General features: G+C 44.3%; 1 protein-coding gene across 2 annotated transcripts in view; it reads right to left on the bottom strand.

Moving 5' to 3' along the window:
* Nucleotides 1-24,361, bottom strand: part of PGM1 (phosphoglucomutase 1) — a 62,844-nt gene extending 38,483 nt beyond the window's left edge. The window contains exon 1 of one of the 2 annotated variants that reach the window (XM_030325960.2): nucleotides 23,850-24,361. In XM_030325960.2, the coding sequence (XP_030181820.1) occupies nucleotides 23,850-24,095 (246 nt within the window). In that variant the 5' untranslated portion in view covers nucleotides 24,096-24,361. The remainder of the gene's footprint in view (nucleotides 1-23,849) is intronic. The other variant, XM_032594313.1, reaches the window with a different exon arrangement.
* Nucleotides 24,362-24,648: the final 287 nt, after the last annotated feature.

The following is a 24,648-nucleotide window of genomic DNA, read 5'->3' as shown; positions in this document are numbered from 1 at the left end:
AAGTACTTATTGGGTAGCTAACTACTATGTCCCAGGCTTCCTGCGAGGGCTGGACCCAGCCCCTGAACAGGTTCACCTCTTCACACCAAGAGCTCTTCTTTAGCTGATGCCACAGTAGTGGACGTGGGGGATGGGCTGTCCACAGTAGTGGAGGCTGTCTCTAGGTGTAAGCACGAGAAAGAATGCTACTAATTGGGCTAAAAGCAGCAGGGATCATCACACCCCCAGCCTGAAGCCCTGCACTTGTGACAGCTGCAGGTGCCTGCCTGAGTGGTTGGGGTGTGTGACCCAAGTGATGGGAAACACTCATTCATTTCTCCCACCAACAGTAAGAAAGCATGTAGTAAATGCCGGCCCCAGGCAAGGCAGTGCAGGACGATGCAAAGACCACAGGTTTAGGAGCCAGATACAACCAGGGCTCAAATCTTTGACTTTAAACTGCATGAGAAATTCAATCTTGAGCAAGTTCCTTAACTGAACTGAGCCTGTAAAATGGGGACAGCTTTCAAGGTTGTCCTGAGAACTGAATCAGATTACATATGTGAAAACACTTTGTGCTGTGTCTGGCATCTAGTAGATTATCAGTGACTGTTAACCCCTTCACCCTTCCCATCCTCAACCTCCCCGTCTCTAAAATGGGATAATAATACCTGCCTCGCAAGGTTTTTGTGATAACGACCCCACCAAATGTCTATGAAAGTCTTTGTGAACTAGAAAACGATGTAAAGATATGAACTTTTTTTTTCATATTTGGGAGGTGGAGGAGGAGAGAAAAAAAGTGCATGGGCCTTTGTTCTTAACAAGTTCATGTCAGGGAGAAGCCATCACAGTGTGGGAGCCATGGCCCTGTCCCAGAGGTGCACGCACAGCCCTATGGCTCTTGAGAGGTTGCAGGAATGGGGTGAGACTGCAGAAATAGTTGGGGCAAGATTACAAAGTCTCATGAACCACACTAAAGTTTATTTTGTAGCTGCCGGAAGCTATGGAAATTTTTAAGCGAAAGGAATCTAAACTGATATGTTTCTGGAAAGTTGGCTGGCTGCCAGTGGCACATCAAATAGCTTAGAGGAGAGACTGGAAGATTAGCCAAGGTCGCAAAAAAGGATTCCTTCCTCAGCTGTGGTGGCTCTGAGGATCCTGCTGTTCCTCAGCTGGCTTCCTGTACAAGACTTCCACTTGAATACTTCCAAGCTTTGCCTGTTAAATAAGGAATTTTAATTTATTTTATTTTTTAAAGTTTATTTATTTTGAGAGCGAGAAAGCACAGGCGGGGGACGGGCAGAGAGAGAGGGAGCGAGAGAATCCCAAGCAGGTTCTGAGCTGTCAGACAGACACGGCACGGCGCTCAATCTCACGGTTCACGAGACCGTGACTTGAGGTGAAATCAAGAGTCAGGCACCTAACCGACTGAGCCACCCAGGTGCCCCGTGACAAAGAATGTTAAAAGTAAATAAATGCATTTGATTTACAAATTTGAAATGTTCATAGGAGTTTGAGCAAATGAGTTTATAACTAAGATCACATGCACACACACACACAAAAACCTACCAGCTCACACTGACAACCGTGTCAGCGGAGGAGAAAGAAACAAAGCAGATGTGCTGAGATAAACAGAGAGGGTAGGCAGAGAGTGGCTGCAGGGCTTCCTCCTGCCTCAGGCTCCTGTGAGACCCAACTGTCCACTCCACCCCCGGCTTTCAGGAGGCCCCTCTCTAACCTTATGGAGCCATCCTCTTGGCAACTCACGGCAGTCGGCCTCGCTTCCTAACACGTGCTACTACTTGCCGCTCTTCACTCTGCTGAGTGGGCCTCAGTGGTGCCTGGCTCCCATCTGGCAGCTCTGAGGCAGGCTCCACCGGCTGGCCCATCCAGGCAAGAAGAGGAAGAGAGCAAAGTCCTTCTCTTTCTCCCTTTCATTTTTAAAAAACAATTTCCATGTTTATTTATTTTTGAAAGAGAGAATCGCTTCTCGGCCTTTTGGCTAAGATCAAGTGTATTTTTGAAAGAGAGAGACACAGTGCAAGCAGGGGAGGGGAAGAGAGAGAGGGAGCCACAGAATCTGAAGCAGGCTTCAGGCTCTGAGCTGTTAGCGCAGAGCCCGAGGCGGGGCTCAAACCCACGAACCGTGAGATCATGACCTGAGCCGAAGTCGGACGCTCAACCGAATGAGCCACCCAGGTGCCCCCGTCTCTTTCTCCCTTTGAGCAACCTCAGTCAACAGTAAGGAGACAGAATATCATTTACTATTAGGGTGAACGTTGGGCAAAATACCTAAGTTCTTGGTGCCCCACCTTCTCATATTTAAAATAGGGACTGTAAATAGTACTTACTTACTTAGACTTACTGTGATCGTTTTGCAATATATACAAATATCAAATCATTACCTTGTACACCTACAAGCAATATGATATTACAGGTCAACTATACATCAATGTGTGTGTGGGTGTGTGTGTGTGTGCGCCAAAACCTGGGAATTATACATCAATTTAAACAATGTATCCTTGGGGCACTTGGGTGGCTCAGTCAATTAAGCATCCAACTTCAGTTTGGGTCATGATCTTGCAGTCTATGAGTTCAAGCCCTGCATCGGGCTCTGTGCTGACAGCTCAGAGCTTGGAGCCTGCTTCAGATTCTGTGTCTCCCTCTCTCTCTGCCCCTCTCTCTCTCACGCTCTGTTTCTCTCTCAAAAATAAATAAACATTAAAAAAAATTTAAACAATTCATCCTCTAAAGAGAGTTTAAAAAATAAAGAAAAACTAGTATATACTGCATGGTTTTTGCATAAAGATACAATGACTTAATAAATGTAAAGAACTTAGCAAGGTTGTGGTGGAAGATTACATAAGGGTTAGCTTTTTTTACTGCCCCAAACCCATCTGAAACTATGTAGCAGTGTTCCATACCTATCAATGGGTATAGTGTTTTAACAGAGTTAGGAAATGTCCTTTCAAGAAATGGAGAAGTTACATTAAACTATAAAGAAGGTACAAGGTCTGAAGAATTCCAAGGGCCATGTGGCTCAAAGCTGTACAGAATCTCAGGTTCAAAAAAGACTCCTGAAGCGTATTTTGACATCAAAAACGAACAAAACCACTGCATCAGAGCGTACACATCTTTTAGCATCTGTCTGTCATCCATCTGTTTATTCACCCACGTATCCAATATCTACTATAAAACTGACTTGCTCCATTCATTTTATCAAACATTGTGCACCACGGGAGGACAGACTCCAGTCATTAAGAAACTTTTGGTCTAAAGAGAGAGATAGATAAATCAACAGATTGTTTTTTTTAAAAAAGGGAGTAAGGGGTGCCTGGGTGGCTCAGTCAGTTGAGCATCCGACTTCGGCTCAGGTCATGATCTCACAGTCTGTGAGTTCGAGCCCCATATCGAGCTCTGTGCTGATGGCTCAGAGCCTGTAGCCTGCTTCCGATTCTGTGTCTCCCTCTCTCTCTGCCCCTTCCCTGCTCATGTTCTGTCTCTCTCTGTCTCAAAAATAAATAAGACATTAAGAAAAAAAATTAAAAAAAAAAAAGGGAGTAAGATGGGGCACCTGCGTGGCTTGGTCAGTTGAGCATCCAACTTCGGCTCAGGTCATGATCTCACCATTCATGAGCTTGAGCCCCACATTGGCCTCACTGTTATCCGTGTGGCCATTTCAGATCCTCTGTCCCCTTCTCTCTCTGCCCCTCCCCTGCTCATGCCCTCTCTCTCTCTGTCTCTCTCTCTTTCTCAAAATAAATAAATATTTTTAAAAATTAAAAATTAAAAAATTAAAATTAAAAAATGGAGTAATAAGTGCTAATCTGGGAATTCAAGAGGGATTTATGAGCTCCTGAAGAAGAAAGAGAATATAAGAAAGGCATTCCCTACCTCCACAAATGCCATCCTTAATTCATATGATTAAACCTAAAAACAACCTTTGAAGTTGCACAGGGCTTCCTACATATTACTTACTATATACTGCACTGTAAAGAGGGCTCCTGTTTTATTAGAAATTACCAGTATTCAACCATTTTGACCTATAAAAGAGGCCATTTATATGGGTCATATAAAATTTTTATATGTATCTTTTATTTCCTTTTTGGAACACCCTCAAGAAAATTTTCATTTAACTCCCTTAAGAGTATTCATTTGGAGCTAAAAGAGTATCTTTCCATATTCTGGATATTACCAGAAACTATTTATGAAAACCCCTTGGTTTAAAAAAAAATTAAAAATTAATCAATTTAAAAAGTCAATCTAAAGAACTGCTTTATTTTCAAATTCATTCATGGTTGTGTGTTTCCCTCTTGTGGTGGAAAATGGAAAAACATGCAAGATTTCTCATGACCTCACAAGGGGGCGCACTAGCTGGCCCAGCGGCATCGCACAAGTCTAGGGGACCCCATTCTCCTCAAATATAATGGGAATCATGCACCCTGGAGTTTTGTGGCAGACAGTGGTTGGCCCTCTACGAAATAACTAAAACGTGGTGGAATTTCTGGACTTTTAAGAAGGGTATGGTGAGGTTGTTCTCGGTCTCATTAAGATTTTTACCAATTACATGGCCTGGCGAAATGAGGATGTCCAGCTGTAAAGGAAGTAAATGGAGATGACCACAAAAAGTGGATGAATTTTTCTGTGGAATCTTTGTGAGCCTAAGTTTCTGTAAAATGGGGATAGTAGGGGCGCCTGGGTGGCGCAGTCGGTTAAGCGTCCGACTTCAGCCAGGTCACGATCTCGCGGTCCGGGAGTTCGAGCCCCGCGTCAGGCTCTGGGCTGATGGCTCAGAGCCTGGAGCCTGTTTCCGATTCTGTGTCTCCCTCTCTCTCTGCCCCTCCCCCGTTCATGTTCTGTCTCTCTCTGTCCCAAAAATAAATAAACGTTGAAAAAAAATAAAATAAAATAAAATGGGGATAGTAAAACTTCCTTTAAAGGTTCTCAAAGTATGTGAGAAAAGGCATGTAAAGCGTTTACCACAATTGCCTGGCAATACAGTAGCCACCCAATAAATGCTATCTAAGCTACCAAAAATAGAAAGACCTATTGATAAGGGCTGATCACATCCTTCTAATACAGCCTCTGATCTCTAGAGCAAGGGAGACCAGGCAGGAAAAAATTAATGCTATAGGGGGGTCTGGGTAGTGAATATGTATAAGGGGCCAGGGAAAAGGTGATGGAAGGGGAATTTATAGCCCCTGCTCTAGGGCTTTGGAGTCAGACAGGCCTGGGTGTGAATCCTGCCTTTGCCACGTTCTGGCTATGTATGGTCTTTCTGGGCTCAGTTTTCTTATTTGTAAAATAGAGACAATGACACCTGCTTTAAAGGTTGTTGTATATAGGAAATAATCACAGTAGGTCGGTGTGCTGGGCAGTGTTCCAAGTGCTTTACAAGCATTAACTCATGAGATGTTCACAACAACACTGTAAGATCAAGGCTGTCATTCTCAGCCCGTATCTTACGGACATGGACACAGATGACACAGATTTATCATCTGCCCAAGGCCAAACAACTGGGAAATTGTGGAGATGGGTCTTAAACCCAGACAATCTGGCTCTAGAGCCCACACTCAACCATCATGCTGTGCTGCCTCTCACTGTAATATGTGGCCATGTAAATGGTAAGTACTCAATAAATAATAGCTTTGTAAACAGCGATCTAAAGAACTATGGGTATTTTCTCCCCTCTGAACATTTATAGGAATTCCTGGGATGAACAGCATCTCAAGTGGGCAGCAAGGTACTCTCTTCTGCCCTTATGGCTTAAGTGCAAACAGGCTTCAGAGAAATAAAAAGTTGGACTGCAACATAAAAAAGTTTGGGAACCCTCAGACTACAGCTGTAGATAACTCTATTAAAAATGTCTACCAGGGCGCCTGGGTGGCTCAGTCAGTTAAGTGTCCAACTTGGCTCAGATCATGATCTCATCATTCATGGGTTCTAGCCCCGCATCGGGCTCTCTGCTGTCAGCACAGAGCCTGCTTTGCATCCTCTGTCTCCTGCTCTCTCTGCCCCTCCCCTGCTCTCTCTCTCTCTCTCTCTCTCTCTCTCAAAAATAAATAAAAGCTTTTTTTTAAATGTCTACCTTGAGGAATATGGCATAGTGGAAATCTGGGTTTGAATCCCAACTCTTGATAATTTTTAGTATGTTAGTGATCTTGGGCATATCACTTATCCTCTATTTCCTCACCTGTGAAACAGGGATATAAATACCAGGCTCTCAAGAGTTGTTGAAAAGGGGGCACCTGGGTGGCTCAGTCAGTTGAGCATAGGACTTTGGCTCAGGTCATGATCTAGCAGTTCATGGGTTTGAACCCTGTGATGGCTCTGTGATGCCAGCTCAAAGCCTGGACTCTGTTTTGGATTTTGTGTCTCCCTCTTTCTCTGCCCCTCCCCGACTCGCACTCTGCCTATCACTCTCTCAAAAATAAATAATAATGAAACATTAAAAAAAAATTTTTTAAAGAGTTATTGAAAAGATTGGGGTGACTGGATGACTCAGTCAGTTAGGCATCTGACTCTTGGTTTCATCTCAGGTCATGATCTCCCTGTTCGTGAGTTCGAGTCCCAAGTCTGGCTCTGTGCTAACAGTGCGGAACTTGCTTGGAATTCTCTGTCTTCACTCTCTCTCTCTCTCTCTCTCTCTCTCTCTCTCTCTCTCTCTCTCCCCCTCCCCTCCTCGTGAGCGCTCTCTCTCTCTCTCTCTCTCTCAAAATAAATAAACTAAAAAAAAAAAATTGTTGAAAAGATTAAATGAAAACGTACAAAGAGCTTATAGCACAGTGCAGAGCACTACATGTAGGTTCTCATGCAGGCTCAATAACAACCTTGCGATGCAGGGAATCTCACTGTTTCCCTTTTACAGATGAGGAAACTGAGGCTTGGAGAAGTGAAATGACTTACTCCACATCTTGCAACTAATAAATTGGGAAGGCAGATTTCAATGCCAGCTTTAATGCCAAAGCTGATGCTTTAGCTGTTTGTTTCCTTTGGGTAACCAAACACATTTGAACTTGCAGAAAATGAAAAGGAAATAGATCCCAGGTGACTGTCAAAGGGATACTGCCCAACTGCAAAGTATATGAGCTTTAGTGGACTGCACAACCCACTTGCACTTGGTAGGCAGAGCACAGGTTGTAGGTTGTAGGTTGAAAACTCCACCAAAAAAAAAAGCTACGTTGAAATCCTAACCCCAGATGCCTGTGAATGTGACCTTATTTGAAAAAAAAAAACGGTCTTTGAAGATGTGATCACATTAAAATGAGGTCATACTGGATTACAGTAGGCCCTAAATCCAGTGACTGGTATCTCTTTAAGAGGGAGATTTGGGGACAGAGACACAGGGGAAAGAAAGCTATGTGAAGACAGAGGCAGAGACGAGCTGGGTTGTACCAGTGACTGCGGCCACCACCAGAAGGTGGAAGAGGCAGGAGAGGATTCTTGGAAGGAGCACGGCCTTGTGATGCCTTGATTTCAGACTTGAAAGCCTTCAGAACTGTGAGAAAACAAATTTCTGCTGTTTGAAGTCACACCATTTGTGGTATTTTGTTACAGCAGCCCGAGGAAACTAATATAAATTTTTTAAAATACAAATAAATATAATTAAAAACAAACAAAAAAAGGCAAGCCCAGGTCCAGGGACAGCTGATCCCTCTGCATCAGAGCGGCTGGTCTGAGCCAGAGGCCCTTGGAGAGACCTCTCCCCACACTGCCCCAAAGTGTTTGGTTCTTACCACTAAATAACACGGTATGTACCATGGCTTGGAATATACAAATAAGCCTGCTCCCCTGCTCAGTGATGAGGAAAAGGACAGCACATTTTGTAACTTTGGTACCTGGAATAAAGTGGAGGAGACAGCAGCTTAAATATTTGCTGGCTGAACTGTCAAAGGAAGAGCCTCCTGTGACCTCTCTGACTAGAGTTTCTGAGGACAGAGGTGAGCTTTTCCGGGCAGTCAGTCACCCAGTACATGGTCTCCTGTCCTAAGACCAACCTCAACTATAAAATTACTCCCAGCATCAGACAACTTCCCAAACCACAAGGCATCCACAACAGAGCACACTCTGCCTACGTACTGGCATCTTAGGTAATTTCTACAGCACACAGACTTGTGCAATAACAATTAGGAACAGAGCTAGAAACTGCAATAGTGAAGGAAGTAGAGCTAGTTAGCCTGGGTGGTTGAGGCCCAATGTTTGGGCTTCTTCCAAGAGGAGCCCGTATAATTACAGGCAGAAAGACAGAGAGGTGCTCATTCCTGGAAGCAAACTTCAGTGTAGGCTAGGAAAGTGGGAAGAGAGAGACAGAGACTAAAGCTAACAAGAGAAAAAGAGGGTCATGGCCCACCCCACCCCTTCACTAATATCAGGGTGAAATCTATAGGAAACAGTGTAGCTACAGTGCAGGTCTAATTTCTTTGGTAAATTTTTGTTGTCTGTAAATGTGTGATTTAACTGAGTGAACTGTGCATCATACATTCTATGATATGGATTTAGATCAACCAACCCAAGTTAAAAGACTTGCCCTGATGAAAACTGGGTCACATACAGACTGCTGTATGCCTTATATTCTGGTGGTTAAAGACAGTCAGCAAACAGAGCTCTGACGTGTTACTGGACAAATACTGTGGCCCAGTCCTCCTCATAAACACCTTTTTAGGGGCGCCTGGGTGGCTCAGTCGGTTAAGCGTCCAACTTCAGTTCAGGTCATGATCTCACAGTCCGTGAGTTCAAGCCCCACGTTGGGCTCTGTGCTCTCAGTTCATAGCCTGGAGCCTGCTTCGGATTGTGTGTCGCCCTCTCTCTCTGCCCCTCCCCACTCATACTCTGTCTCTATCTAAAAATGAATAAACGTTTAAAAAAATTAAAATAAATAAATAAACAAATAGCTTTTTAGGTTTGCTAACCTAAGTCTCCATGATTCTCCCTTCCTACCAGACTCACAAGATAATTCTTAGACTGTATCTTAGGTTGGCCAGCGTGTAAAAGAAAGCATCAGGGGTTAAGGATCCATGTGGTCCTTAATTCACCACTGGCCACCTTACCACCCTCCTCCCTTTCTGCAGTACAGGAGTCACAAAGACTTCTATTTTTAAAGTCTAAGCCTGTGGGCTTACTTCTCACAATGGCCTCCTTGTTTTGCCCATACTCCCTCCATGCAGAATGCCTTCACTTTTTCCTGGCTTCCTTTTCATCATCCTTCAAGACTTGGCTCGAATACATCTCCCCTTGGAGGCTTCCTCTGACCACCTCTCCGCGCCCCTCTCCCAAGGGCTCCCAATGACACCCTGAGGAGGCACTTGTCACACTGTATGGTAATGCCCACTGGACAATGAGCTCTGCGGGATGCCAGAGACTGTCGCAATGCACCTGTGCATGTCCCAAATGCACAGCAGGATACTGAGCAACGACAAAATGTTCAGCAAATGTCTGAGGGACAGAACGCAACCCCTCAAATATTCAAAAGAGGCTGCTTGAGCAAGCAGACCCAACCACTTACTAGAACTGCGACGCTAAAACCCTCATGGGTAGCAGATCTGGTGCAAACACCGAACACTGAGCCTAGCACTTAAGCTACTCAGGGACAGTTTTACTTATTTGGGGTTACTTGGGTTATTTGGGCTATTTGTGTTATTTGGGCTGGCTTCTGTGTTCTTTTGATATGAGATAACTAAGTATCAAGATGATAACATATTTCTAAAAGCCTAAAGTTATGCAGAACAGATCCCCCAACCCATGCCCTGGGCATGAAACATTCTCTGTAAGAAAAGACATTTCAGTTCTGAAATTTATTGGCCAGCGGGTGTGGAGCATCTTGATAGGTCATCGACAAAGCTAAGAAGTAAAACTGAAAGGTGGGAGCTGGCTGGGGACCATTAACAAAGAAAAGTTTAAAGTATCTGTATTTCTGATCAGAATTCCCACTAGCAATGTGCTTATCATGAGTATGGTGTGAGGCTTTATGCTACGTGACTTCCTACGTATATCTTATTATTTCCTAAACACACCTCTATGACATTATTTTAATTTTATACGTGAGCAAAAAAAAAAAAAAAAAAAGTTCAAGCAGTTTGCCCAAGATTAAACTGCTAATAAATAACATCCAAGAATCAAATTCAATCTATCTGACATGAAAAGCTATACTGCCACAAAATTCTAATCTACAAGGGGTCATTTTGATATCCCACTAAGATCCTCAGAATGGCATGAGATCTCTACTCTCTGGTTATCCTTTAGCACATCTAGGTTTTGGACTTTGAGAGATGCTAGATAACATTGCATGTTGAGATTTGTTTTGGCAGGAGGCTTACATCAGTCCAGGGGAGTGACTTTCCTGAAATAACAGTGGAATTTCAAAACAACCATAATAACACACATTTGGCTCGCATCTTAACCATTCCCAAAACCTTTGTGTGCCTGTTACTTAATTTAATTCTTATAAAACTCTCCGATAGGACAGATATTAGAATGAATCCCATTTCACAAATGAGAAAACTGAGCTTTACAGTAGTTAGGCAGACTACATGATATTGTACAGTAAGTTGTACAACTGAGATCTGAACCCAAATTTTCAATTCCAACCCACTACTATGCACTAAAGTTGTTTGGTAAGATTCTGGGAGCCACCACATAGCCTGTCTCCCATCTGGCATTAGGTCAGAAGTCTACAAAGCACCTTGGATTATGGAGCTCTGGAATCTTCTCAACAACTATTACCAGTAGTATACTTTTCATTTTATTTTTATTTTTTTAATTTTTTTTTTAATGTTTATTTATTTTTGAGACAGAGAGAGACAGAGCATGAACGGGGGAGGGGCAGAGAGAGAGGGAGACACAGAATTGGAAGCAGGCTCCAGGCTCTGAGCCATCAGCCCAGAGCCCGACGTGGGGCTCGAACTCACGGACTGCGAGATCGTGACCTGAGCTGAAGTCAGACGCTTAACCGACTGAGCCACCCAGGCGCCCCAGTAGTATACTTTTTAAACTAGGATAACAAATTAGCCACATCCACTAAACCAGTGACTGCTCTCTGCCTCTGCCCTTACTTTACTCTCAGATAAGGCCTCCCTCATGGTTCCATACTTGCCCCAAAAATCACCTCATTGGGGAGAAGACAGCCTGGTTCTCCCCGTCCCCCTCCAGGTGGGGCTGGTTGCTCTCCTCTGTGCTCTCATGATTCCCGAACTTCTCTCCTCCAGCTGACGCAGGTTGAATGGTAACTACTTCCACCCTCTCCCTGCAAAGATATGTCCACCCAGAACCTGTGAATGCAAACTTGTTTGATAAAAGGGCCTTTGCATATTAATTAAAGATCTCGATATGAAATCATCAAGATTTGAAATCATCAGAGATCATCTGAGTTGGCCCTAAATCCAGTAACAAGTACCCTTAAAAGAGACAGAAGAGAAGACAGACACAGAGAAGGCCACGTGAAGGCTCATGCAGCCATAAGCATAGAACACGTGGAACCACCAAGAGCTGCAAGAGGCAAGGAAGGATTCTCCCCTGGGGCCTTCAGAGGACGCAAAGACCAGCCAACACCTTGAGTTCACACTTTTGGTCTCCAGAATTAGGAAAAAAATAAATTTCTGTTGCTTTCAGCCCCCCAGTTTATAGTCAACTGTCAGCTGCCATAGGAAACCAACATACTAGCATTTGCACCATATTTTTGTTAACTACCTATGGATGTTGCTCTACTTGCATGAGTATCCTGAGAATAAAGACTCTGTCTTATTCACCTTTGTACCCCCAACCATCTCACACAGTGCCTACACCTAGAGAGGGCTCAACAATGTTTGTTGAACAAATCCATACAGTCCGGCATATATAGGCAGCACACAGCAATGCCAGCATACATTTCTTGCAGCATCTCATCAGCAGCATGACATTAGCCTGGGCCAGATAACTATTCCACAGGTCCACCCTACGATCACCATTTTCAACTACCCACTGCTGGCTCAGGACTCCAAAAAGGTAAAGGCCCCAAATCAATGAGCGTGTGGAGCCTGTGACGGAGAGTCACAGCCACTGTGAACCTCTGCCTCACAGATCAAACTCAAGGGATAGTGTATGGATAGAGAGCGAATAAGACATCTATGTGGTGGGTATGGTGGCAGACACAGAAGACCTCCCCTCTGTGCCCAAATGGGCTCAGCATTTGGGATAATCATAACAATCATTAGAATCACCCAAGTCTTCTGTTTAGCAAAGACAATGTCAGGCACTATGTAAGCGCTTCACAAATTCTGCTTCATCCTCACATAAATGTTTCCAGGCAGATATTATTATTACTCTTTTTATACCAAATCTACACATGGGGGAACTGGTTATGGCGAGCTGTGTGATCATGTTTTTCTCACAGATTTGACTATGGCCAACCACGTGGCCCAGCTCAGAGAGGAGGTTTGGCTTTTGTAACAGGTGCCAACCTCACTCCCATTTCCATTTGGGTCTCCTACACTCATTTCCCTTTTACTTCATTTTTAAACATACTTCATTTCATTCTGCTCACAGAATGCATTTCTCAACATCCCCATGAGGCAGTGTAACATAATAGTTTCATTACTAAAGCAAAAGATCCTTTCCCATCCCCACCCAGTCAAGCCATCTCAGCTCCATTTTCTGGCCTCTTTGCAACCATGAGATGACCTCTTGGAGTCAGGTGCGCACAATCTTAACATCTAGGTCTCTAGTTTCTGTGGCTTAGAGCTGACAGGACTCTCATCCTAGGTCAGGGCCATTCTGTCTACTTGTGTTTTAACAAACCTTCTCATTGTGCACAATTTCTAAATGCCTGACCAAAGTATGTTTAGATGCCTACCAGAATGGAAGAGAACCATATCCCTAGGCCACCGCAGGCATCTGCCGAAGGAAAGCAGAATGCCAGAATCTTCCTCAGCATGAACTATCTTCTAAGACCCTCTCCACAGGGCAGCGTGCTTGAACAGCACAAAATATGGGAACTCATTTTTAACAGTTATGCCAGGGTATTTTCATTTAAATTAATGTTATCTCCTTCAAAACAATCATCTTGGGAAGCAACATATTTATTCAAACAGTGCTCACATTGCACTAACATTTCTGGAACTCTCTCAGCAACTGTCTTAACAGTCTGTGGCACTTCCTTTGAAAGTCTTCAGTCATAACAAATTTAATCCTCTGAGAGTAGATTTGAACTTTGAAAAGAGACAAAAATTGGTTGGAGCCATGTCTAATGAATAAAGTGGGTGATCAAATCTTGTTACATCGCTTTAGGTGAAAAATGAGGCATGACTATAAAATAATGTGACTGGTTTTCCTAGGTGACCCATAAACCGACTGGCTGAAAAATAATTCCCATAGAGGAGTTCCAAAATGCTTTGAGCACTAGACGCATCACTGGAATAAGTGTACGGTTCCCAGAGTGGTGATTTGGCAGGGTACAATACTAATTTGGATATATAAGTTCAAATATGTTTGCAAAAAAAGAAATCTGATTGCTTACACTCATGAAAATGAAGAAGCTATTCTCCTGGAGAAATTTCTCCTCCTTTTTACTGACAGCCTGGTCTGCTTTGGACAGGGAGTCTGCTGAGAAAAATCCATGGAGGATTATCTTTTTTTTTTGTATCACTCCTCCCCCATTCAATCAAAGGCTCTTTGAGAAAGGGGACTTCTTAAACTCTGTGTCGCCAGTGCTCAGGACAGCACACACAGAAGCATGAGACACTAATTCCACCATTCTTGACACAAATCCTTTGACTTTTCTTCTTGTGTTCCTGGAGCTTCACTTGCTAAATGTAACTTCTTCTGCCTAGCAACCCAAACTAGACTGTGTAAAATCCACCCACCCAAACTTCTAGTGGTTGGTCAGGGCCAAAAACATAGGGAAATAAGAGGGACTGATTACTAACACAAGGGGCTTCATTTAGGGTCATGGAAATAGTCTAAAATTAGATTATGGTGATAGTTGCATAACTCTGTAAACACATTAAAAGACACTGGGGCGCCTGGGTGGCTCAGTCGGTTAAGCGTCCAACTTCACCTCAGGTCATGATCTGGCAGTCAGTGAGTTCAAGCCCCGCATCGGCCTCTGTGCTAACAGCTCAGAGCCTGGAGCCTGCTTCGGATTCTGTGTCTCCGTCTCTCTCTACTTCTCCGCCCCCCACTCGCACTCTGTCTCTCAAAAATGAATAAATGCTAAAAATAAATAAATAAATAAAAATTTAAAAAAGACATTGAATTGTACACTTTGGGTGCCTAGGTAGCTCAGTCAGTTGAGCATCCAAATCTTGATTTCGGCTCAGGTCATGATCTCACGGTTGTGATATGGAGCCTTGCATTGGGCTCTGCACTGGCAGTGTGCTTGGGATTCTCTCTCCCTCTCTCTCTCTGCCCCTTCCTTGCTCATGCTTTCTCTCTCTCTCTCTCAAAAAAAAAAAAGATATTGAATTGTACACTTTAAATGGGTGAATTGTGTGATATGTGAATCATATTTCAATAAGGTAGTTTATTTAAAAAGTCCTTCACAATAGGAATGTTTGTGCCTTGATTCCTTTCTACTATGGCGGTTGGAATAAATGATAGCTTCTCTTCCAAAAATCTAGTTCTCTATATAAAATTAAGTTTCTGTCTTCTTCTATATCTCTATCACTTGAAAATGACTGCATGGTTTTCACCAGATTTGGAAAGCATGTTTAGGACAGTGAGGACTATTGAGTGTCCCCCAATATCAATTATCCCTTTCATTTTTCTTGACACCCCCAATGGTTAGCCTCACACACAGTACCCAGAATAACATGGGTATTTCCCAGCCCCCCTTGCTGTTAGAGGGCTTAGACCAAGTTTTGGTGCAGAAGACATGAATAAAATTGAAGATGTGCAGTCTCTTTGAAAAGTGTGCCTTCCTGGGGCACCTGGGTGGCTCAGTCGGTTAATCATCCGACTTCAGCTCAGGTCATGACCTCACAGTTCGTGGGTTCAAGCCCTGCATTGGGCTCTGTGCTGACAGTTCAGAGCCTGGAGCCTGCTTTGGATTCTGTGTCTCCCTCTCTCTCTGACCCTCCCCCGCTCATGCTCTGTCTCTCTCTCAAAAATAAATAAACATTAAAAATTAAAAAGAAAAAGAAGAAAAAGAAAAAGTGTGCCTTCCTCCCACTTCCTCCCCTTCCTCTTGCCCAGAATGACCATATGGTGGTAGGAAGCCATCTTGGATCATGCAGATAAGGGCAATTCACTAGGAGAGGCTGAGGAACAAAAGAAAAGAAATAGAGGACCCTTTACACAACAGAGCCACCCACAACAGCCCAGGACTGTCCACACCCAGTCTATTACAGAAAGGATTCTATTACTATGATCTTTTATTTTGTTTAAGTAACTTGTTTTCACAGACAAATCTATGTTAACTAGTGATAAAATCTGATATTCTGTACCAAAACAGAATCTAAAATATGCAGCATCAGCATACCTTTTATGCCATGGCAAAACTATTATCACTGCTACCTTGGAAGGCAGACCACTGGTCAACCAAACCCAGGCAAACAGGTGAGAGAATTCAGAACAGGAGCATTTGTTGGCTGCTTCTTGCCACAACAGAGAGGAGCTCAGGCAAAGACTAGCTAGTCCACAGGCAAAAATGGAGGTTATAGCTCTGCTAAGGATGTTTTCTTCAACTATGGTCTGCAAACTGTGTTGTCCAAGTCCAGTATTTGTAGCCTTACAGAGTTGAAATGACCACTACCTATGTTCCCCAGCTAAGGCAGCTTATACATGAAGCAGTAGGTGTAGAGGAAAGGGCTGTGGACTCAACTCTTTCCCAGGATTCCCTGCTGGACAATGAAAACTGACCCACCAGCAAAGATCGAATTAAAGATACCGCCTTCTTATTTAGCCTAGCTTTTCCTGTCTCAAGGCGGCTATCATGATGGAGACATCAGAGGAGGAACAGAGCAGAGGCCAGAAAATAAAAGCCAAAGTTTTCAGGCTTAAAACTCTATCTACGTGAGAATTTTCACTGTGGTTATCAGTACATGGAACTGATCAGAAGAGGCCAGAAGAAGCCTAATAAACTTTTGAAGTAATTATATAGTGAAACAAACCACACTAACTTGGTCTGCAAAAGCAACTCCTGCCTTCCTACACCCCCCAACTTTTATCAGCAGAAAGCAGGATGCAAAAGCTGTGCAGATCCCAAACTCTCAGAACCTACAGCCTAGTGTCTAGGGCTAAATGAGCATGGAGGACAAAGAATAAGAGAGTCCCTCCTGTGGGCACCTGGGTGACTCAGTGGTTAGGCGTCCAACCCTTGACTTCGGCTCAGGCCATGATCTCACAGTTCATGAGCTCAAGCCCTTCATTGGGCTTCACGCTGACAGTTCAGAGCCTGCTTGGGATTCTCCCTCTCTCTCTCTCTCTATCCCTCCCAGCTCGTTCATTCTCTCTCTCTCTCAAAATAAATAAATAAACAGAAAGAAAGAAAGAAAGAACAAAAGGAAGGAAGGAAGGAAGGAAGGAAGGAAGGAAGGAAGGAAGGAAGGAAGGAAGAAAATCCCTCCCGGAGTGCAGAATCAGGGCTCCCTGTGGACCTACTCTATTGTCAGACCAAGGAGTCTGCACTCCCAGCCAGCAGCAAAGTGTGAATACTATGGCTGGCGATTGCTCTACTTCTATAACTACATCACTCTATATATTTATTGGAAGGAATTAGAGGTGACGCCCCCAAGGAAGAGTGATGTGCTTCATGGGCGGGAAGAACAGTGGGCATGGCTGTCTGCATGCCCAAAGAAGTGGCCCATGGCAGAGATCTCTACTTGCAACTTCCTTTCTTAAGAAAACAGAACCACCCCTTTTTAGCTGGCCACATGCCTCCCAGTATAAAGTCTGCACCTTTTTGCCCTTCTTGCAGGTAAGTGTGGCCTGTCTGGAAAATCTAATCAATGGATTGTGAGCAGGAGTGAGGTGTGCAATTTCCAGATTGTTTAACGGCAAGGAAAAAAACAAAACAAAACACTTTGCTCCACCTTTTTCCTGTGCCCACTGGCTGAAATGTGGATAAGGGTGTGGGGGCCACCTGTAACCAGGTGGGCAAAGGCAACACCTTCAAGATGGCAGAGCCATATGATTGAAGGAAGTTGGGTCCCATGGCTCTACCATACTAGTCCTGGTGTGCTTAGACCTAGACTATTCCACGAGAGAGAAACCATTTTGTTTCATTCACTGCTGTTTGAGTTTCTGTTACAAGTTGAACCTATGTAATTGTACACATTAGTTGAGTTAAAATACAGGCCACTGGTGTACATCAAATTCACCGTTAAATGTCATCTTCCAGAGCCTCCAAAACTGAGTGATGATGGGACACCAGGCCTTGATAGGGAACTCTAACAGAGACTTCAAATATGAGCCAAGCAGAAAGCCACAGGGCACAATGCTGTGTAGTGCGTGTGCTGAATTATGATGGCTCTCCTTCTCAAATGTGCAACTCTGAGTAGCAGTGGGAGTGTGCAGTGTAACAGAGTGAGAGGGGAAAAGAGTCTGACTTAGATCAGTGAAGCCAAGAAAGAGAGGCTCCTGAACAAATTGCTTAAAATATTTTTCATAACAAAGGCTGTGTAAGGGCTAAGTGCCTGGCTCTATAAAACAGTCTTGTCCATTCCTCTACTTAGCTAGCTCTTTCGGCTATGCACCCCCCTCTTCTGTTCGCACACTATCCACTCTTCAAGACACAATTCAAGTTCCACCATTTCTTTCCCCAGTCCAGAATGTTCTCTCCCTTACTTGCACTCAGCACTTTTTCTAATTCTGTTCTTTGCACATATATGTATTTCTTGTGTCTTATTTCCCCCACTCCTGGATGGAAAAGGACAGTATCTCATTTATCCTGGTATTTAATACCAATTCAAATAAACAAAGTGTGAACGATAGTTCATCATTATCTCCAGCAAAAAAAATAAATAAATAAATGCCTGCGTGGGAACTTGTGAGTAAGCTGGTTTTCTTTCATCAACCCACAGGGGTTCTTGTGTGTTGAATTCCTTTGTTTAGTCTCCAGACTCCTTACTAGAATATATCTTTTTAAAAAATAGATAAAACAAAACATACAGGATTACAAAGGAATTATTATATTGAAATTCAATTATCAAAATATTAATCAAATTTGTGATGCAGCAAGATCTGTATGCTTCCTTACTGACACATTAAATAACAATATTTAGTGGGAAGTCTAATACTGTCTTACTTTAGAGTGGTGATAAGTGATATTTTGATACATCTGCAATCTCAGTAATTTTAGATAAGTATAATATGATATGAAAATATCTGTGATTTCTATTGATGATAAAGTCCCTGGTAGTATTTGTAATGGTAATAATAATAATAATTGTTTGTTGCCTATATTCATAATTCAAAGAGATGCTAAATTTCATTTAGAGGTTAATGAAAATGAAGCTTTTGTTTGTTTTGCCATTCAAATTCAAGGACACCATTGAATTCTACCCGGGATTTCTTCTAAGGATCCTGAGTTAAGAACCCCTGCACTAAATAAATGATCCTTTTTATTTTTAATGTTTATTTTTGAGAGAGACAGAGAATGATAGGGGGAGGAGCAGAGAGAGATTGGGAGAGACAGAATCCAAAGCAGGCTCCAGGTTCTGAGCTGTCAGCACAGAGCCCGACGCAGGGCTCAAACTCACGAACCGTGAGATCATGACCTGAGCCGAAGTCAGATGCTTAACTGACTGAGCCACCCAGGCGCCCCACAAATGATCTCTTTTTAGGGTCAGGTACTGCTTGCACCAAAATGGGCATCAAATACATGACATAGAGATTAAGGGTCTCAGGTTCTCAGATCAAACCAGTGGGGCTTTGAGAACTTTGTCTTAACTGGAGGAACTCCACTGTCTCCCATTTGGGATGAATCACCCTCTCCCGAACTTTCATGAGGCCAGCTGTAAACACGGGTAAAGGGACATGTTTCTAGATACAGTTCTGAGAAGGAAATGAAAGAATACTGGGGAGGAAGGGGGATGTTTTGGGACTCTGAGGTAACTGGTGTTAGGTAGAGGCACCTTACTACCTTTCCTTAAAATCTGATGTCCTAGGGCAAGGAAGACTTGGCAGAGAACCATCTTTGGGTCAATGTTTAATATGCTATGACTCCCATTAAAAAAAAAAAAAGTCCTTTAATTATGATGGCTTATGAATGATTGTTCTCCCCCTGTTCACACTTTGTTTATTTGAATTGGTATTAAATACCAGGATAAATGAGATACTGTCCTACATGAGATAGGATAGATAAATGAGATAGTCCTTGTTTATTTGAATTGGTATTAAATACCAGGATAAATGAGATACTGTCCTACATGAGATAGGATAGATAAATGAGATAGTCCTACACGAACTATCGTTCAAAATATCCAAACATTCTGGGGCACCTGGGTGGCTCAGTCGGCTAAGCATCTGACTTCGGCTCAGATCCTGATCTCATGGTAGGTGAGTTCAAGCCCCACATCGGGCTCTGTGTTGACAGCTCAGAGCCTGGAGCCTGCTTTGGATTCTGTGTCTCCCTCTCTCTCTGCCCCTTCCCTGCTTGCATTCTGTCTCTCTCTCTCTCTCTCTCAAAAATAAAACATTAAAAAAAATTTACAAAATATCCAAACATTCATTTACTTGGGAGTTTGAGCTCTCCCCAATTCTTAATACTGGTCACATGCAGACCATTGGGCCCAAGAGCAATTTTTAGAGACCAGGAGTGGTTTGAACTGAGTTGTCTGCTCTGGTATCTCTTAAGACATCTCAGTTACAGAGGCCTGTGAATTCCTTTCTCACCGTGCTAATCTGAGTTAGGTCTTTGCCACTTGCATGCAACTGGCTTCTGACTAACATGGAGTCCCTCTATATTGGTTGGGGCCACTGAGGGTAGAGGAAGGTGCGGGACAATGATAGTATTTATGAAAGGTGGGGAAGAGATGTTAATATCTGCATCAGGTTGGGCCTGATCAGCTTAGTGTCCCCAGATCAACAGAACACTGATAACACAAAGTCCTGTCCCAGGCCCATCGTAAGGTTTGCCCAAAGTGTCAATCAGCTTCCAGGTGACAAGAGATTACAGGTACTTTTTTTCTTTAATTTTTTAAAAATGTTTTATTTATTTTTGAGAGAGCGAATGTGAGTAGGGGAGTGGCAGAGAGAGAGGGGGACAGGGAATCAGAAGCGGGCTGTGTGCTGACAGCAGTGAGCTGATGCAGGGCTGGAACTCACGAACCACGAGATCATGACCTGAACCAAAAATCGGATGCTCAACCGACTGAGCCACCCAGGTGCCCCAACACTACAGGTACTTTTAAACTCATTTCATTTAATCCTCACAAGAACCTCTATGGGTATGTCTCATTGCTTCCAACCTTTACAGAAAAGTGGGGGGAAGGGGATCAGAAGTTAATTAACTTGCCCAGCAGTGTCCAACTCCTATATTTTTATTCTTTTCTGTCTAGTATTCTTCCCCTGACAAACCCACCTTAGGAATTCCAACTTTAAGCCTCAATTCAGCTACCACTTTCAGTGTTCTCAGATTCCAGAAATAAACCTCTTAGTGTTTTCTGATACCTTAGGGCACATCTTGCTAATGGATACACAGAATAAATCAAGATAAAGCAGAGAAGCTCACACAGTTCAAAGCTATAGCGGCAGACGTTGAATGTAGGGGAAAGCACTTGGTGGAGCCACTCTCGCTGCTGAGGATGGGTCCCTGCTACCTCTCTAATGACCCCCTGCACACCATATGCTGACCTCTACTTTCAGTTTTCACCTTTCGTCATAAGAGCAAAAGTCCTCTTCAGATTGCTTTGGGTTTGCCGTTTGCAAAAGCAGGTAATTAAGGTAGGTCTTTCATCCAGGTGAAGTGGCCTAACATGAACTTTCAGAAAGGACGGCACACCCGTACAGCCCTCCATGCTGTTCCCCCTTTAGTACCTGGCACACACCTCCGTCGTAACACCTAATGCACTGTGCTCTGTTTATTCTTGTCTACCTCCCCTTTTATACTGTTTTTGCTGAGGACAGGAATATTTTCTATCCCAAGTACTCAGCACAATGTCTGATACAAAGTAAGCACATAATTAATGTTTGAAGAGAATAAATTTATTGCTCACCAACTATACACTGGCTTTAAGGGCTGGAATACACTTAACTTGAAGTATATTCCATACTGTTCACAATTCAGGGCAACTGAAACCAGGACTCACTGAAATCTGCACTATCTGCAGATACAGATAAAAGCAGACTCCATCTTAAAGAAGTTTACTCTCTAGAGGGGAGTGTCACATGTGAAGATAATTTCACTGGGATTTCATTAATCTATTCCAGAAGTGTCTATAAGAAAGGAGCACTTAATGGGGGGGGGGGGATGAAAGTGGCAGACAGAGGTTGTTGGGGAAAGTTTTCTGAAGATGTTATCTGAATTGAATCACACCAGAAGACAGGAGGAATATATTTACATCCCTGGTGAGGACAGAGACAGAGACAGAGACAGAATAAAATCAGAGAGCAGCAGCTGAGGACAAAAACTTAGGAAATAGCTAGGGTGTACACAGCACAAGCAGGTCATGAAGGAACTCTCAAAAAGTATGAGTAGAATCAGGAGAGTGATCAAGGCAAGGGAATGAGGACTTTAAAAGTGCAAAACCAGGGATGCCTAGGTGGTGCAGTCGGTTGACAATCCGGCTCCTGATTTTGGGTCAGGTCATGATCTCGCGGTTTGTGAGTTCAAGCCCCACGTCAGGCTCTGTGCTGACAGTGCAGAGCCTGCTTGGGATTCTCTCTCTCCCCACTTCTCTCTGCACCTCCCCAACTCATGCATATTCTCTCTCTCTCTCTCTCAAAATAAATAAACTTAATAAAAAGTTATTTTTTTAAAAAAAGTGCAAAACCAGCAATGCCAAAGGCAATAAGAAGGCCAAATAAGGCCTTAAAAAAAGTATTCAATGGATTTAGCAACCAGAAAGTCATTAGTAACCTTGGCAAGTGGTGAAGGAAGAAGGAGCCAGACTGCAGGGAGGTGGTAAATGAATGGGTGAAAAATCAGTGGTGGCAATTGGCCAAAAAGGGGAAAAGCAAGAAAGCAGTAGCTAAAAGGGGATGAGGTTTTAAAAACATACATGTATTTTTTTTTGTCTCAGCCTAAATTTTTCTTTCCCATCCTACACTACTCCCAAATGGACAACTTTCCTCAAAAATCCCCACTATGATGTAAGCTCCTTAAGTACGAGTCTTGTGTCTGAATTGTCTTTTTATTCCACACATTTTCTGTATATGGCATAGGTTCAGTCTTTTTGAATGAATGAATGAATGAATGAAATACATATTCAACACAGGTGATAAGGAAATGAAGGGATCTACTGGGTAACATCTGTTTTTGCTCTTAAGGGAATTTGTGGTTGTCCGAAAACCCAAGAGCATATTCTATTCAGAGGACCTTCTCTCCTTGATGCTTATACATGCCTGACTCAGGGAGGGAGATGTAGATTGGGGCCCAGTGTAGATTTTACAGACTAGGGAAAAATAGTTCCTTATAGATTTAAGGGTCCCTTCCTTCACAGAAGTTGTAATTGGTAGGTCTTTATTAGATTCTGGGTGCTGCTTTTATGGTTCCTCTTTAACCTGCCCAGGCTTCAGTTTTCTCACTGGCAACTTGAAGATGCCCATAATAGCATCGACCTCATAAGGCTGCAGCATAAATGAGATACTGCACATTTAGTGCTTTTCGTGGTGCGTGGCAAAATGACACTTATATGTTAAAGATAAAGTATTACTAAAATGAATAAAAATATCACTAAAAGAAATGAGTTCCAGAAAAGCTAGGTATAAGTCAAATCTTATTTTAAATACAGAGAGAAACTCGTTAGAAGATGTTTTATAAAAGTGAATGAATAATCAGCTCCAAGTTGCCTGTTTTATAAATCCACCTTTTCATTCATAAAGTTTACTGAAAAATCTTTCAGAGTTTCACCTATCCAAGTGGACCTGCCCCTGAAGTCAGTTAACGTTCCTTAGCTGGTGGGGAGGGTGCGGCGAGGGGCGAGCCAAGGGGTTGCATTAATTTCCTGGCCAGCCACGAGGGCTTGCATAAGAGCACCCTTGGGTATGCAGTTTCTGTTCTCATGAAAATTCAGCTCCAACTCCTCGAAGAACAGATCTAGAAGCACCATCTGGCAAAGACTAAGCGTTTTCAAAAGCCTGCGTCCCAGCAACCAGGCCGTGGAAGGGCGGGAGCTCAGTCCCAACGCAAACTAGGATGTGGAGAGACAGCAAGACTTGGCAACCTCTTCTCAGCCCTGCGGGTCTCACGCACCAGCTGGGCGGGCGCTCCCGCCAACCGTGCCCCACGGCGTCGGGCTCCCAGCCAGTGGGAAGCGCCAGTCTCAGACCAGAATAGCAAGCAACTGGGAGGGATGGGAGGGGGTTCTGAGCAAGGCAGAGGCCGTCTAACCTTTCCGGGTGAAGGCGACTGCACTCAGAGTTGTAACTGTATCTTTAGCCACAGGAAAGGTTAATGTAAATGTCAGAGGCCTCAGCCGGAGGGGTGGGGAAGGGAGGAGGCGAGAGAAGGGCGGGGCAAGAGGCGGAGGGTCGGGCCTCCCAAGGTCAAGCCCTGCTCGCCCGTCCCCGGAGAATCGACAAAGCAGCTCCGCGGAGCCCCGAGGACACCCTTCAGCACCCTGCGACCTCCGCGGGGCTTCCGAGCCAGGAAAAGCCAGAGCAAAGGAGTTGGGTGGAGACTAGGGCGGCACACGGAAGTGGCCGGGCCCGAGCGCGGCTGGGGGCGGACGACTCCAGCGGCACGTCGCGCACGGCCCCGCTCCTGGCGCACGCCGCGGAGGAGCCGGCGCGTCCCTTACCCCGTTGGCGGCGGCGATGCGCACGATGAGCTGGATGGCCTCCTTCATGTAGAACCTGCCGTCCCCGCCCACCACGAGGGTGGCCTCCTGCCGCTGCGCCGGCTCCACCGTGGAGATGATACTCTGGATGAAATTCTCCGCGTAGTTGGCGCTGCTCTGAAACACCTTCACCCGCTTCCGCAGCCCGCTCGTGCCCGGCTTCTGGTCCGGGTACGCCTGGGTCTTCACCGTCACAATCTTCACCATGGTGGCGACTCGCTTCTTGGGGCCGGAGCAGACTCTGCTAACCGCGGGGAGGCCGGAGCTGTGGCTGCAGCTGCTCTGGGGTGAGGGCGCGGACGGGCTAGGGGCAACGCCAGCTCTCTCGCCTGCGCTCGGCCCTCCTCCTTAAAGGGACAGGGGACAGGGCCCTCCCTCCGTGGCCAGCCCCACTTTGCAGGTACAGGGGGGCGGGTAGAGGAAAAGGAGAGCGCCCACCTCCAGGCCTCCAGTGAAATGGGTGGAGCCTCTCTGATTTCCCCTTCCCACCCCACCCCGTCAGCCAATCCACTATAAAATGAAATCCGCAACTCCTTCCCTACAGGGAAGGGCAGAACGTGGGGTAGGGACTTGGTCAGAGGGCAAGTGTTGGAGACAGGGTGGGAAAATTGCAGAGTATAATAATTTCCTGTGGTTTGGCCAGAGTATCTTATGTAAATAGCTTTCTGGAAACCTGAGAGATTGAAGTGGCAACCTTAGGTAGATTTCATGACTCCTTATTTTTTTATATTCTCTGTCCAAATATTAGTTTGTGTCAGAA

This window comes from Lynx canadensis, chromosome C1 (assembly GCF_007474595.2).
Source record: "Lynx canadensis isolate LIC74 chromosome C1, mLynCan4.pri.v2, whole genome shotgun sequence".
In the NCBI taxonomy this organism is placed as follows: domain Eukaryota; kingdom Metazoa; phylum Chordata; class Mammalia; order Carnivora; family Felidae; genus Lynx; species Lynx canadensis.
Note: the sequence above shows the minus strand (reverse complement) of the source record. Positions and strands in the feature narration are given on the sequence as shown.